At 46.9% G+C, this 15,252-nt stretch overlaps 1 protein-coding gene across 1 annotated transcript in view; it reads left to right on the top strand.

Annotated features, from left to right (window-relative positions):
* Positions 1–15,252, top strand: part of alk (ALK receptor tyrosine kinase) — a 294,090-nt gene that overhangs the window by 240,696 nt on the left and 38,142 nt on the right. The window contains exons 8-11 of the mRNA XM_060051906.1: positions 201–304; positions 2,481–2,650; positions 4,375–4,469; positions 10,194–10,322. Coding sequence (XP_059907889.1) covers positions 201–304; positions 2,481–2,650; positions 4,375–4,469; positions 10,194–10,322 — 498 coding nt within the window. The remainder of the gene's footprint in view (positions 1–200; positions 305–2,480; positions 2,651–4,374; positions 4,470–10,193; positions 10,323–15,252) is intronic.

Below are 15,252 nucleotides of genomic sequence, written 5' to 3'. Positions count from 1 at the left end.
GTGTGGATCTGGGTGGATGTGATTTGATCTGTGCGTGTGTGTGTGGATCTATATCGGAGGGTGAATGTGTGTGTGTGTGTGTGTGTGTGTGTATGTGTCTGTTTGGATCTGTTCGTGTGTATGTGCATGTGTGTTTGTGTGTGTTTGGATGTGTGTGTGTGTGATTGGATCTGTGTGTGTGTGTATCCCGCTGTCAAAAGGAGCTGCGTTCAGCGTGGAAGGAGGCCAGTCCAAAGGTCAACACGGCTCGGAACTATTGAGAAGCCCTCTCTTCCCACCGCCGCTGAGGAACTCGCCGTGCATAGTAAGCACCCCACCCGTCACCGTGTCCTTCACGTGCACACACGCGTCCTCACAAACACACACAAACGCACACACCCACTGCATGTGCGCACGTCAACTCTGGACTTATACGAGCTGTTCGTTAGGCTCAGCAACAAAGTAATGTGGCACAAACTAATTGATTTATACATAGGCATACCTTTTTTCCTACCGGTGCGTATTGGTGCGTATTCATAAAAGGAGTACGTGCTCAGCCATTGAAGGCCGGCCGTCCCGACCACATAGGACAAGGTGACTTTGAATCAATGGGGCAAATCATGGCATTGTGCAGCGAGACAGTGCCGTCTAAATCAGATGTCCAGAAGTCATCACGGCCTGCTCAGAAGCACTGACCGTCGGTCAGGGAATTTAATTGACCAGCCCCCCCCCCCCCCCCCCGGTATCTCCCATCTCTGTTGAAGGATAGACCCCTCCGAGGTCACTCGGGCTGATCTAGTTCCAGAGCTTGGGCGGGGGGGGGTTCAGGGAGTCATTAAGATAACATGCCTCACGCTGACTCCTTTGGGCCTTATGCATTGTATAGGTTTGTAGGAGGTACTTAAGTGGGTGATTAAGTAGTGACTATAGTAGATAGGAGAGTTACAGTGCGGTAAGGGTTTAATGAGAATACAGACCAGTCAGGGTGGGGGATGCCAGGAGTAAATATATGTAAAAGAGAAGAGTAAACAAAGCTAACAAAAACGTAGTTTGACAAAATCTGATGCAACAAATGATCCGAGGAAAGAGATTCTAAAACAGTGAGTCGTTAACCGTATAAAAAGGAAAAACATTCAAATCAACAACATTTTTATTGATGTGAAAATCATCCTGAATCAAACTGTGTACGTTTGAATTCAAACGGTTTATTAAACTGTGAATTCAGAATGTGCCCAGAAGCATTTTCCTAAGCCCTGATATGTGACAATTTCGCTCCGTGGCGTTTTGCCGGCAGCTTCCTGGCGTGCAGCCAGAGGTGATCGCTGATTCCAGATTAACGCCCCTAAAGCCCTCCTCCTACATGCAGCCGCCCGATCGAATCCTGCTCGCTCGGTGACAGCGATAGCGGATTCAGGGTATTAGCTTAGGAATCATGTCCACTTTCATGTCATGGCACTGCTGCCGCGTCCATTATCTTGATGCTTAACACATGTGGTCGCCTTGGCGATGATAAGGATTATCCACCACCACAACCGTTTGCCAGAGAGTGATCACTAGCAAATAAATGCTACAGGGCCGACCCTAGGAATACAATACGCTCAGTGGTAGCTACTGGCTAGACGTCCTAGTTGAGGTCAATTGGCTGCTTGGCTAACTGCTGGTAGCCACTTTGCTAGCGTGAAGGGTACTTGGTTGTTATTTGGTGGCATGGTTGTTCCTTAAGCCACTGTTAAAGTAGGATAAAAAAGGACAAATTCGACTTTCAAAAGTAATTTCAAATCTCACACATAAAAAAAGCAGACAGGAGATGGGCAGCAGGGTTGGTTAGGGTTGGGTTAGCTCGCTTTAAAATGCAGCGTTGGCTCTCTTCCCCTCTGTGACTATTCCTTTCTTGGATTTAGGCGGGGACACAAAACCATCCCATCCGTCCAGATAAAAGATATTCCCAGCCATACGCCACAGCCGACTGAAGCGGCTCAGGCAGACAAATCGTCAAAACCATCAATCTGGGGCGAGAGGAATATGTATCAAACAAAAGGGGGGCTTTTGAATGGCATTTGAATTGATCTTTTAATAATTACACTTGGGCAGATGGCTGCTAACTGATTGCCACGGAGCCTGTTGTGAAATGCATCAACACCTTGACTGAGATGCATGCGGTGCCGCGTTGCTCCCTTTCTCCTCATTTCACGAGGCAGAAAAAGGGGGAGGCATCGGGTCTATACAGCAGACATAACACCGGCCGCAGTTGGCCAGTTTAACTGGATTAATTGAAGTATTTAGCATGTTAATGATTTTTGGGAAGGATCCGCCTCAGAAGTCAATAGAAAACAAAAGACTCATTTAACATTAAATTGACCCAAACTACTTTTCTACCGCTCCGTGCTGTCGAACAGATTGTAATAAAGCGTTGGCTTATATATTTACAGGCATACGCAGTCTTCATCTCTTCTTGTTTCCTAACAAACATTGACTGCAGTGTTTTCTGCTGCCAATGACAGGTGCGCTTCTGGCTGTGTTCCGGAGGGCAGCAGAAGGGGGCGCTGTCCCTCTGGATAGTGCAGAACACCACAGGCCAGGAGGACCAGCCCCTGTGGCGCTCCACTAGTGAGCTGAGATCAGAGAGGGGCTGGAAGCAAGTTGCCCTCCCACTCTATGGACTGGCAGACTGGTACGGCAAATGGTTCACTCAGGCCACTAACTGAGTTGTGAACACGCATGTGCACACACACATGCATTGAAAACGCAAGTTCACACATGCACGTTCACACATGCACACACACACACTCAGACATCCACATAGCAATGCATCGACCCACACAATTTCACAAACCTTGCATACACACGTGGGCACATGCGCAGACATGCACGCACGTGCATCCACCCACACACACTAAGACCCCCGCATAGCAACACAACCAGACTCCCACACTCTAAAACACAAACTCTCTTTGCACGTAATCGCACACACATGGGAACAAACAAGCACGCACACCGATATGCACAAACACACACACGCATGCAAAAACAAACAATCACACTCAATATGTTCCTCAATGTTTAGATGTTTCTATGAATATGATCCTGGATGTGAATGTGAAGTATTTTGATTAACTTGTATTGTTATGGGCAGCACATTTTCCAAACATGTGCAATAAAACATGCCTTGTTGTATTGATTATTTCCTATAAACACAACATAGCTCAGCACATATGTGTATAATGGTCCAGAGTGAAAGCCTTTACAGCTACTTCCCCCCCCCCCCCCCTCCCAATATTTTCGCAATTTATATTTCAATCCTATGCAAACATGCCCTCTCCGCACAACACAGTTAATGAATCCCACACGGCCCCCGACCTCAGTTGCACAGGGGCCAATGTGTGTGTTTGGAGGCCTTTGTACAGCTGTACCACTGGTTCCCAAGAAGAAGAACAAGATAAATCAATGCACAAGCCTCGACTTATCCTCCTCCCTTCCTGCTCATTAGCTAGGGCCCTTGCTTGCCCTTTTTGCAAGACAATGCAGAAGACGAGTTAAAACGGAGTTAAAAAAAGAAAGGCATGAAAGTGTTGAATCCTACACACATTCCAATCTGGCAATTGCGTTACTTAAGTGTCTCTCTCAGGTCATCCATGCATAGCTAATCCACCCTTCTTCTTCTCTCTCTCTCTCTCTCTCTCTCTCTCTCTCTCTCTCTCTCTCTCTCTCTCTCTCTCTCTTTATGTAATGATCTTTGTTTGTGATTATAATTGGAACGTCCACATCTCCACCCACATGTCTGTCTGATACATGATGCCACTGACATCCCTAGCACACAAACATCTTATTACAACACCCAGCTTTACCATGATGTAACAATAATCACAAACCAAAGACTGTGGTAGAGCAGCCTCCCTGATGGGTTTTTCTCCCTCTTTTTCTTGTTTGGTGGCTTGTTTGGGACCCTTTCCGCCTCACAGAATGTGCGTGAACAAATGATGTTCCGTTGTGCCTCTTAGCTATCATTTATATTTAAAAAGACAAACTAGCATAACATAAAAGAAATGTAGCATGCAGACACACGCTGTTCCGTACTCTGCCTCCTGATGGTATACCATGTTCCGGTTATCACCAGGTCTACAGCATGTAGACCTTGGCTGAAACTCACTTCCGAATCCCATTTTTGGAACCCACGTAATGTGGTATATGTCCCCCCCAACCAAAGAATGATTTGTATTTCCGGATAACTTGGAAGCGAGTCAATCACTATAACTACTAGTTTATCAAAAGCAGCCAAATTAACCAAAGCAGCCCCATCTCCCCTTTGTTTCCTGTTTTCTAAAGGCGGTAGTCTAGAGGCTACTGTTGTTCAATGTGTTCAATATGGCTATATATATATATATGGTCTCCCTGCAGGTTCTGGCTACAGTTCAGTACTGAAGATGGACCAGGTCCCGGTTCGGCCATTTCCCTTGACAACATCTCCTTCAGCATGGACTGTTTCCTGGCCTGTGAGTACAGCAATTACACATCTACACACTCACTAAAGGGACTAGTGTTTTCTTATACTGTATATATAGAATGTACTAGAGTGTGTGGTTGATTTAGTGACAAGTTATAATATCGATTCTAACTCTAACCCTAAACTCTAAATTTGACATAGAGTACAGAGTTTTAAGTTAGTTTTCTGCCCTCCTACTAATTCTGGGTGTTTGAAACTTTAGCCATGTCTGACCTCAAGACGATGAAACATCTGACAATCCTCTTTATGTAGTTTAGACACACACACACGCCACACACACACGCCACACACACACACACACACACACGCACACGCACACGCACACACACACTGTGATGAACTGTGATTAGAACAGGCGGTCGGATGGCTGCCGTTACCAAAGTGCATCTTGGAGAGGAGCTGGAGCAGATGTGATCATTAAAGACGGGCAAATCAATGACTAATAGACCGAGGTCCAATTACTCACCCAGACTGCAAGTAGATTAAACGTTAGGTTGCATAATGTGTGTATATATAATATTCAAACCTAGAGAAATTGCATGAATATCATTCAAGGAACTGTGTTGTACAGACCAGACTGTAGTCACAATCAGAATGGAACGGGCCGCTGGATTTATTCGGAGTGACATTTTCCCTCCACTAGATATACGGAGCCCATTTTCTGTGTTACGTTCCCTTTCTTGGCAACGACGACACAGGAGCACTTGAGCAAACCCATTTATTGCGTCGCTTTCTTTTTGGCAAGCCTTTTAATCCAAGGCAGGTATCATTACCGCAAGCCACGCTTGACACTGTCACACTATATCACGACCATCCATCCAGGGGCCTGTGTTGACGTAGACACAGACGGAGCCGGGGAGCCCGGGGTGGAAGCCATCCATTGCTGCGCCGGGGAGTGATCGCTGATCGTCTTTTAGCATGAAGGATCCCAGAGACTTATGACTCTGTCATACGTTTCAAAAGGGAAAACACGCCCCCGCAAAAAGGCCTTATTCTTGTTGTCAGTGTCACATGACGTTTTTCACTTTTTGCTCTCTCTTGTGCCTTCTTCCACTTCTGTGTCGGAACGAACTCGACGGATTCATTGCAGGCCGTTTTTAGGTAGGTTAGTGTCATCATAGACGTGTCTGTCTTCGTGAGACAATGAACCAACCAGGAGTGGATGGCTAGGTTAGCATAGTGGGATAGGCTTGGTCTTTGAAACCTCTTCCTTGAGCACTGGCCTCATTATCTGCCCTTAGATGTGTGGGCCTTATTAATAGTGATAAAAAGGAGAAGGTTCTAGCCTTTTTGTGTTCCACCATCAATGTATGTCCCTGGCTTGGCTTCCCTTTACCCAAAATAACATTTTACGATGGAGTAATTGGATTTGTTGGGCGAAAAGCAATATGTAAAAAAATAAACAGTGAGGCAGACAAAAACAGATTTCACTAAATGCATACCTCCCCCCCTTGTTTTGGGGGGCTGGGTGCATTTGCATTTGTCGCTGTGTTGCCTAATCTTTGGCAGTCGATGCATGTTTGTTCCTAGTGAGCTTGGTCGACAGGCTCATACATGCTCATCCATATGCAATGACTTCCTAGCCTACTTTCCCTGTTGGTAATACGTGCAGATATATGGGGCACGTGATCAGCTATTGCATCAGTAAAATAGCGTGGGACGTAATCTAATGTGTGCTATTGGGCTACATTTCTGCCATTTTATTCCTACGATTAGTATTTTCATGTCCTGAATCTGAGGGTGTTAAGAAATTCAGATTGAACAATGCTAATTAATCGGGTGTAAAAGTATGTCTTGGCCTTAATCAACTAGCTAGCTGAACCGCGGTAACACTCTGGCTGTCATTAGCAAGTAGGTTGAGTTGTAATTGAACATCTGTTTTTTATCCTGAGAAAGGATATTGTGTGTGTGTGTGTGTGTGTGTGTGTGTGTGTGTGTGTGTGTGTGTGTGTGTGTGTGTGTGTGTGTAGTTAAGTATGTCTGGGAGTGGGGATTGACCACGTTTGTGTGTGTGTGTGTGTCTGTGTGTGTCAGTATGTGTGAGAATGTACGTGTGCGATGCATGTGTATGCACTCATACACAACAACGGTTTAATTTTTGTGTGCATGTGTGTGTGTTTGAATTTGCTGCATGTGTTTGTGTGTGTGTGTGTGTGCGTGCGTGCGTGCGTGCGTATGCATGTGTGTGCAGGGTTGTGCTTCTCCTGCCCGTAGTTGAGGCAATTCCACGGTGGCAGACCTCTCTGATACGGCAGCAGCAGCCAGGCTAACTTACAGGGACATCCAAGGCCTGGAGCCTTGAAGCCACAGCATCCCTGACCTCCTGGCCCGTCGGTACAGTAGAGGGCCGGCCAAGGCCTTGACTACTGGGCTGCAGCATAGCACCAGCGTATTGTGTATCATAGCCTGGCCTTTTCACTGTTGGCACTAGCAGCAAGGTCTCCGCCGGCTGGGATGGTCATGATCTGCACTCTGGACCTATTATCAGCTCTGTCAATAACATAGGGAGAGAGGGGGAGGGAGAAAATAAAAGTAATTGAAGTGATTTACCAAAGCCCCCGTTGCAGTTAGAGCTCAGGGGACTCTGGAGAGAGATGGTATTCTGTAGAGGGCTTTCCGTGACGTCTCGCACTTCATATCGTATATGACACTGCATTCGAAACTGAGCATAAAATCATTATTGGTCCCAAATAGTGTGTGTGTGTGTGGGGGGGGTGTGTGTGTGTGTGTGTGTGAGTGCCTGTGAGTGTGCGTGTGCATGTGCGTGTAGTTGAGACTCATAAGGCACTGAATGAACTATTGATTTCGGCTGGTGGCAAGTTTTAGGGCGCAATGCATTTTTTACCTGCAAGCTGGGATAGAAGCAGTCCACTGCCTCTGTAAAAGTTTGCAGGCAAGGGCACTGCAATGACCATGCTCAACTGCAATGGCTTAATGGCTCAAGGCAAAAATGCTATTATCGCCATTCTCTATGGTAAAATTAGAAATAATGATTAAAGCATTTACCCAGAAGGCTGTGGAGCAGTTTTTTTTGAGAAGCATTCATGTAAATGTCAGTTCTTTTATATCCGTGTGTGTGTGTGTGTGTGTGTGTGTGTGTGTGTGTGTGTGTGTGTGTGTGTGTGTGTGTGTGTGTGTGTGTGTGTGTGTGTGTGTGTGTATACATGGGTCATGGGGCTTTCGGGCACAGTGGTTTAACAGCATAATAGAAATTAAGCACTGTGAATTTTCAACAATTTACAATTATGGGAGCTCGTCTTTGTCTCCCGTATTCGGAGAGATGTCAGATATGGACTCTGTAGCAACTCTGTCTGCAGTCTCATGCACACTCTGCTGGGTGTCTCGAACAGGAGCGCTCTGATTTTACCCCCTGCCATGGAGGAAGGCAGGCTATGAAGTCTGATATCCAACTGATGTCTGTTAGATGTTTGTTAGATGTTTGCTACGGGGAACTCGACTAGACCACTGAAGTTTGGAGTGTTTTTCTGATTTCTTTGATGCCGTTCTGCTCAACAACAATAGAGAGTCTAGAGCTTCACATGAAACGCTTAGTCTTTGCCTAATGGCACACCTTATTTGCAGGTTTCATTTTTTTTTTTGGCCTTGGTGTTCATGATAAAGTTAAACCCATTAGGAATAGAATAATCCCAGAATGGACCACTTTATTTTTCGAGATATTGATCCAATTTATTCCATTCCATTTCATTGGCATAAATGCTTATTCTTCTCTCAAATTTCATCCTTGATATATTTTTATCTGGCGCGTAATTATAGACATAGATCGGTCGGCTGCATATTTTCAATGGGTCGACCTTTGAAATTACACAGCACATGAAGTCAGTACTGCCGGTCTGGTTGTTGTCGGCGGAGTGGATGAAAGCTTTGGGCATCCACAACATCAAGGGAACAAGAGCTGAGAGCGATCGTTCTCCTCGTTATACCCTTCGCTCCGATGTCTAGTGCTATCTGCTCAACAAAAGCAACGGAAAAATAACTTGTTGACCGCCAATGAATTTTCCACATACTACAGTCAGCGAGTTGCAGTGGACACTTTCCCTATCACGAGGCACAACCAAGCTGCAGCAATGCCTGTACGGTGGTTTGTGGTGGTAATATTCAAGGATTTAATAGGAATTATTTTTGGCCATAGACAAGGCAGCCATTCAATTCCCGCACTCAATGTGCCAAATATGGATCACTTCCGCTGCCAGTGGCAGAAATGTTGAACAAAGCCATCCGTAGAAAGGAAGTCTACTGTGAACCAATGGGTGAAACATGTCCATATGTGTAACAGTCTGTGGGCACAATACGATCATGTAAGGTTGTGTTTTGTGGGGGGTGGGCGGGATGGATTTTGCATTACATTTCACAAGGTCAAATGCCAACGAGACTCTCAGTAACCGTTCTAAACGTCCCTCGCCTCGCCATGGAAACCAAGAGTAGAGACGCATGATCTGTTGTGAAAGGAAATTGTTGGTCCAGCCTGAATTCATAATTAATGCCTGGGAACATGTTGAAAAAGTTATGTTTTGTTTCCTCTGAAACAACGCTACTACTCCTGGTATGATACCATTCTAATAATTTAGTTGTATTCTACTCTCTAGGAGTGCAAAAACCTCATCCAAGAATGGGATTATGTGAAAACAATGTAAGATATTGCTGAAGGAATCCTAAAATAACCAAATGGCTGTTCCTTCTTTAATCCGGTTCTCAAATCCTTTTTCATTGACCTACTCAGAAGGAGGAGAAATGAAGATCCACCCGTCCAATTATCTCACTTTTTAATAAGTCATTGGGGAACTAACGGCTACGTTCTAAGGAATGAATGGATTTGAAAAACATTTTGGAACAAATTTAACCCAATCATCAAACCCCTCCACGAGAGGTGCGCTGATTGGACCCAATTCAAAGAGAACCACTCTAGCGTATGATCTCAGTCTCCAAGTAGCAGCATATTATTTTGTTTAAGATGCTTGGTAGCTTGCCAGGAAAGCGCCCTAGACGGGATGCACTATCACACCTAGGGTTGATGGTCGAACAGGAGGTGGGGGCTTCCCTCCTGCCCCGTGCATCTCCATTGGGGAAGATTATAGACCCCCTGGTTGTCATCCGATGACGAGCTTTAAGCGTCGGCGATGCCAAAGTATTCAGACCGCCAACATTTCCCTGGGTGTAGCGGAGAGCTCGGGATCTCCACTTTGACGCACTGTGCTCCAAGTTCAAACTATTTCAAATGTAACCCGGGTTGGCTGTGAACTCTCGAAGCCCGTCGCTGAAAGAAATGCAGAATTTAAAGTGTATTACCCTCACATGAACAGGAGCTAGGATACTGTAAATCTGCAAGTCAATGAGAGAGGCTAACGGCAAGGAAAGACTAACCCAGCAAACTCCCCATTCGGATGCCCAATAATGAATCTTGGTACGATTATGAGTAAAATGAACAGATATCTCGGCGTATCCCATTCACTTCATAACCTTACCTAAGTTAAAAGCGCTGAACCCCTGCGTCTGTTGGCTGGCTATATTCTGAACACCCAACCTAGCATCCAAACCTTTGCTTTTTGAATGTTTTATAATGGTGTATACTTATGCCCATCATGTGTTAATCCTTTAAACATCATTCTTGCACAGTTACAATTGTTACTGTGTGAATGGGGATGAAGCCCAATGAAGTCGGTGGAGGAGTGATGTTTGTGTATTCTTTCTCTCTCAGCCAATGGCGAGTTTCCACCCGTGGCCACGAGCACGGCGAGACTGCCACTCGGACCAACCAATCAGAACATCAGGACGACCACCCCGTCCAATGGCAACCCTCCTGGACGACCCTTCCCTCCGGATGACTGTGAGTTTTCCCTTGAGCTGGTTGTGTGTACTACAGGCTGTGTAGTATTCTGTGTATTATTCTCAGATGTGGTCTCAGAAGTATTGCAACTCGAGTTTAGTGTAACATCAGTGCTTTCCCCCTCGAAAAAAGCGGTTTGCTTTTGTTTTTGCTTGCTTGCTTTCCATCATTATTGAGCCCCTTTCTTTCCCCCATATGTTGTTTTTCAACTCCCTTGATCACACTCACTCCATGCCTTTTTCATTCACATCAAACACAACATCCACTCACACAAGCACTGCAAGACTCACACACGCACACTCACACAGGCATACATATCCACTCACATATGCACACACATATTCACACACACAAATATAAACACAGTCTCAGACGCACACACACTGGCACAAACACACACATGACATAAATATGCACTCTCACGCCCACACACACACATATACCCATGCACACAAAAAGATGTGCATGTATGCCCGCACATACATCAACACGCACACACACAAAGAGTTGTGCATGTTCACACGTACACACACACTCGCACAGACAGACACACGCTCACTCCCACAGACACACACACACACACACACACACACACACACACACACACACACACACACCCACTTACACACACATATAGACATATGCAGACATTAATAATTCAGTTGCCCCTCACGTGACGTGCCACACTGTGTGCACAGCGACTGCAGTAAGCAGAGTGTGCCCCCTACTGGAGTGTGCTCCAATCGTTGTGTCCAGGTGACGCAGAGAGCCCTCCTCTGACAGGAAATGGAGCAGGACGGGCAGTTTGGAAGTGTAAGAGCCCACCAATTTGTCTGCAGAGAATGTCAGTGGGGCCAGATACAGAGACTTGACATTTCCCCCACCTTAAACGCTACCAAAGAGGCTGAAGATGAGGTTTAGCCTTTTCTTTATTCCACCGGAGAAGGAGGAGCTATGTGTTTAAGATTCACCCAAGCACATGTTAAAAACAAGGAATGGTGTTATTTTGTATCCTCTGAGGTGGTGAGTTGCTCTGTGTGTGTGCGTATTTTTGTTTCTCAGTCTGGAACTGTGAGGGGAAAATGTTTTAATGCCGTGGTTGTGAAGAAGCAACCATTGTTAAAACAAAACAAGGTCATCTTTCATTTGTAATTCTGAATTTCATTGTTGTGCACAGCGACTGAATCAATTAAGCGGGAATGGGCAGTAGATAACGATTGCGGTGAGCCTCAGCATCTGTAACCCTCGCATAACGCCTAAATGAGTCCTTATCAAAGCAATTTGCCCCTATCAACACACAAACAGAAGCCCCGGCCAGGATCATTTGAAGGCAAAGTGGATTTTCCTGTATTTTCTTTTTGCGCTGCGTGATCCAAACCCAAAAGAATAATGGTGCAACAAAAGGCTCTCTCCATATTTTAATTATAGATTAGATGAGGATTTCCCCAACGCATTAAACCGAAAGGTTTGCTCTCAAAAATACATAAGCAGTACCTGGAGCCTGCTGGACATGTTGCTCTGCAGTTGAAACACAATTTATAGAGGCACTATTTAAAAGTGTTATCATACGCTCACACACCAAGCAGAGAGAGAGAGAAAGAGAGAGAGTATGTATGCAAGATATGTATATATATTTTCTATTTAACGTTTTATGCTTATATTATACCATAAACCTGACCTTTTTATTTTATTGTTCACCTGCTTTGGCAATGTAAATGTTTATTTCTCATGCCAATAAAGCTTTTTGAATTGAATTGAAAAAAAAATGAGAAAGAGAGGGGGGGGTATGAGAGAGAGAGAGAGAGAGAGAGAGAGAGAGAGAGAGAGAGAGAGAGAGAGAGAGAGAGAGAGAGAGAGAGAGAGAGAGAGAGAGAGAGAGAGAGAGAGAGAGAGAGAGAGAGAGAGAGAGAGAGTTATTATAGCTAATTGCATTCATCAATATCTTATTTGCCATCTCCCGGGCTGGTGACGGCGGCGTTCCAGCGAAGAAGCCACCCAGTGAATCACTTCCCCTGGGTAGTGAGTCAGCCTCAACCCCTCCATTTGAACTGGTGTGTTAACCACGGCAACGCCCACCCAACCCGCCTCATAATCCAGCCGGTTCCCCACTGCTCGGGGAACGCTTTGTGTTGTTGATCGAGTCTGATAGAGCGTCTGTGTCTGCAGTCACTCTCGTCTAATCAGGGACATTGATTGGTCCGCCGCCTCTCCTCGTCGCGTTTGTCAGCGGAGGGGTCGTAGGTGGGTGGTCTGTGTTGGAGGAGGTGGTGGTGGTGGTGGTGGTGGTGGTGGTGGTGGTGGTGGTGGTGGGGGGAGATGGGAATGATTGGAATGTTTGGCCGTCCACTGTAATTGGATGTTGTTAGAGCGCTGAACAGACAGTCACGACCACAACGGCGTCGCATCAATCAACCGCCAGACACCAGCGCACCGGCGGCCGCTGATGAAGACCTCTCCCAGATACCGATGCCGTGTGGCGCGGCGCGACTGAGCGATCGTCATTCTTATGACTTGTTTCTACTGTTAGACGGAGGTCGTTCGTCTTTTTAATATCACTATATGGGTGTGATGGTGATGGATAGGACTTGGGACGAGGAACTGTAGCTTAGTCAATTTGAGATGAAGAAAAACGCTTTCATCAACTATTAGTATTGTTACTGTTGTTATTATTAATTATGATTATTATTATTGTTATCTTCTCTCTTCTGCAGAACAAGGGTTTAGTTTGTGTGAGTAGCGCTGAGTACAGCATCCAAAAATAAAAAGGTCTGACACTTTGCGTGCTTACACAGGTATTACCTCAGCAAAGTTCCCGCATAGACAGCAGAGGCTTCGATCACCAGAGAGCGAGAGAGAGGGGTAATGGAACTTTGAGATCTCGGCTCTCTCGCTCCATTTTGATGACCATAGATATTAAGTGGGAGGGGGACTGTCCCGAGCGTGGTGGCACCGTGTTCAAAGCCAGCCCCAAGGCTCTTTAACATCCGCCACACATCTCCATCCTCTCCTGTCCTCTCCTGTCCTCTCCAGTCTTCTCCTTCCCTCCTCTCTCTCCTATCCGTTCCTCTCCGCTCCTCTCCTCTACGCTCCTCTCCTCTCCAGTTTTCTCTCCACTCCCCCCTCTCTCCTCTCCTGTCCTCTATCTTCTCTCCCCCCCTCTCTCTCCCCTCCTCTCCTCTATCTCCTCTCCTCCTCTCCTGTCCTCTCGCTCATCTCATCATCCATCTCTCTCCTCTCCTCCCTCCCTTCCCCTCTCCTCTCCTCTCCTCTCCTCTCCTCTCCTCTCCTCTCCTCTCCTCCTCCCCTCCCCTCTCTCTCCCCTCCTCTCTTCTACTTCCCCCTCCTCCCCTCCCCCCTCCTCCTCTCCCCTCTCTCTCCCCTCCCCTCCTCCCCTCCCCTCTCCCTTGCTGCCCTTCTGGCAGACGGCTCGCTTGACGGCTCTGAGCTGGCAGGGAGACGCCTGGGCCGGGCCCTGATGAGGGTATCTGGATGGAGGAGAGAGAGAGGGGGGGGGGGGGGGGGGGGGTTGGGGGGGTGCTCATCTCAACGGACCTGTCACTCTAACCGTCCCACCCCCCCCCCACCCCACCCCCCCCTCCTCCTCTCCTCCCTCAGCCCGACACACTCAATGATTAACCCCGCGATGTCTCCCCCGCTGACACAGCCGCCCCGCCTCACCGCCTCCCTCGCCCTTCAGCGCTCCCTCCCTCCCTCCCCTCCGTCTCCCTCTCCCGGCCCGCCGTGTCTTTCCAAACCCTTTCACTCTTCTTTTTTAGCCTCTCTTCGGCGCCGCCCCACCCACACCAACTCCGACAAATGGTCGTACAAAATGCATCAGTCTCAGCTTGTATGGGTTTGCAGCGCGGCGTCGCGGCGTCTGTCGACCACACCCTCACGCCGCCGCCCTGAGCCCGTCCTCACCTCCCCCCCCCGGGGGTCCACCTCACACTGTTGTTTATGTGTGTCTGTTTATGGCCTGGTTTGTCTTTAAGTGTTTTCTGTGTTTCCTCCTTACCTGTGATACTTTCTCTCTTTCTCTCTTTCTCTCTTTCTTTCTTTCTTTCTTTCTTTCTTTCTTTCTTTCCTGTATTTCTTTCATTCTCTTTATTTCTTTCTGCCTTTCCTGTTTTTCTTTCTTTCTTTCTTTCTCTTTCTTTCTTTCTCTTTATTTTTTTCTGTCTTTCCTGTTTTTCTTTCTTTCTTTCTTTCTCTTTCTCTTTTCTTTCTTTCCTGTATTTCTTTATTTCTTTCTCTTTTCTTTCTTTCCTGTATTTTATTCTTTCTTTCTCTGTCTTTCTTTCTTTCTCTGTCTTTCTTTCTTTCTCTTTCTTTCTTTCTCTCCCTTTTTCTTTTTGTCTTTCTTCTTTCTGTCCGTCTCTCTTTTCATTCGTCCTGTATTTCCTTACGTTGCTCTTTCTTTCCGTTCCGTCTCTCCCCTTTCTTCTATTTTCCCATTTCATCTCGTTACGCGGGAGGCGGTCATGCCGTCTCTCCAGGGCGTCCGTGCACTTTTCATTTCTCACCATTGTATTAGAAAGCCCGCCCCCCCCCACAACCCCCCCCCCCCCCCCCCCCCCCCCCCCCCCCCCACACACACACACACACACACACACACACACACACACACACACACACACACACACACACACACACACACACACAGACCCCCGCCACCTGTCACTGCTGACTCATCAGCTGACTTTAGCGGTGGGCGAGGGGGGGGGGGGGGGGGGGGGGGGGGATAGGTGAGGGGGGTGGGGGTATGGATGGTGTGAGGCGGGGTAGGGGGGTTGCCCCTAAGATGAGCTGGGTTCGCACTCTCTGTGATTACCTTTGCTGATGGAAAAGCAACGCGTCGCTAAACTCAAAACCAGGTTTGAGCCACACACACACACACACCCACACGGGGACACACACACGCGTGCACACG

This window comes from Gadus macrocephalus, chromosome 5 (assembly GCF_031168955.1).
Source record: "Gadus macrocephalus chromosome 5, ASM3116895v1".
Taxonomy (NCBI): Eukaryota; Metazoa; Chordata; class Actinopteri; order Gadiformes; family Gadidae; genus Gadus; species Gadus macrocephalus.
The sequence above is the reverse complement of the archived record's forward strand: the minus strand, read 5'-3'. Positions and strand labels throughout refer to the sequence as shown.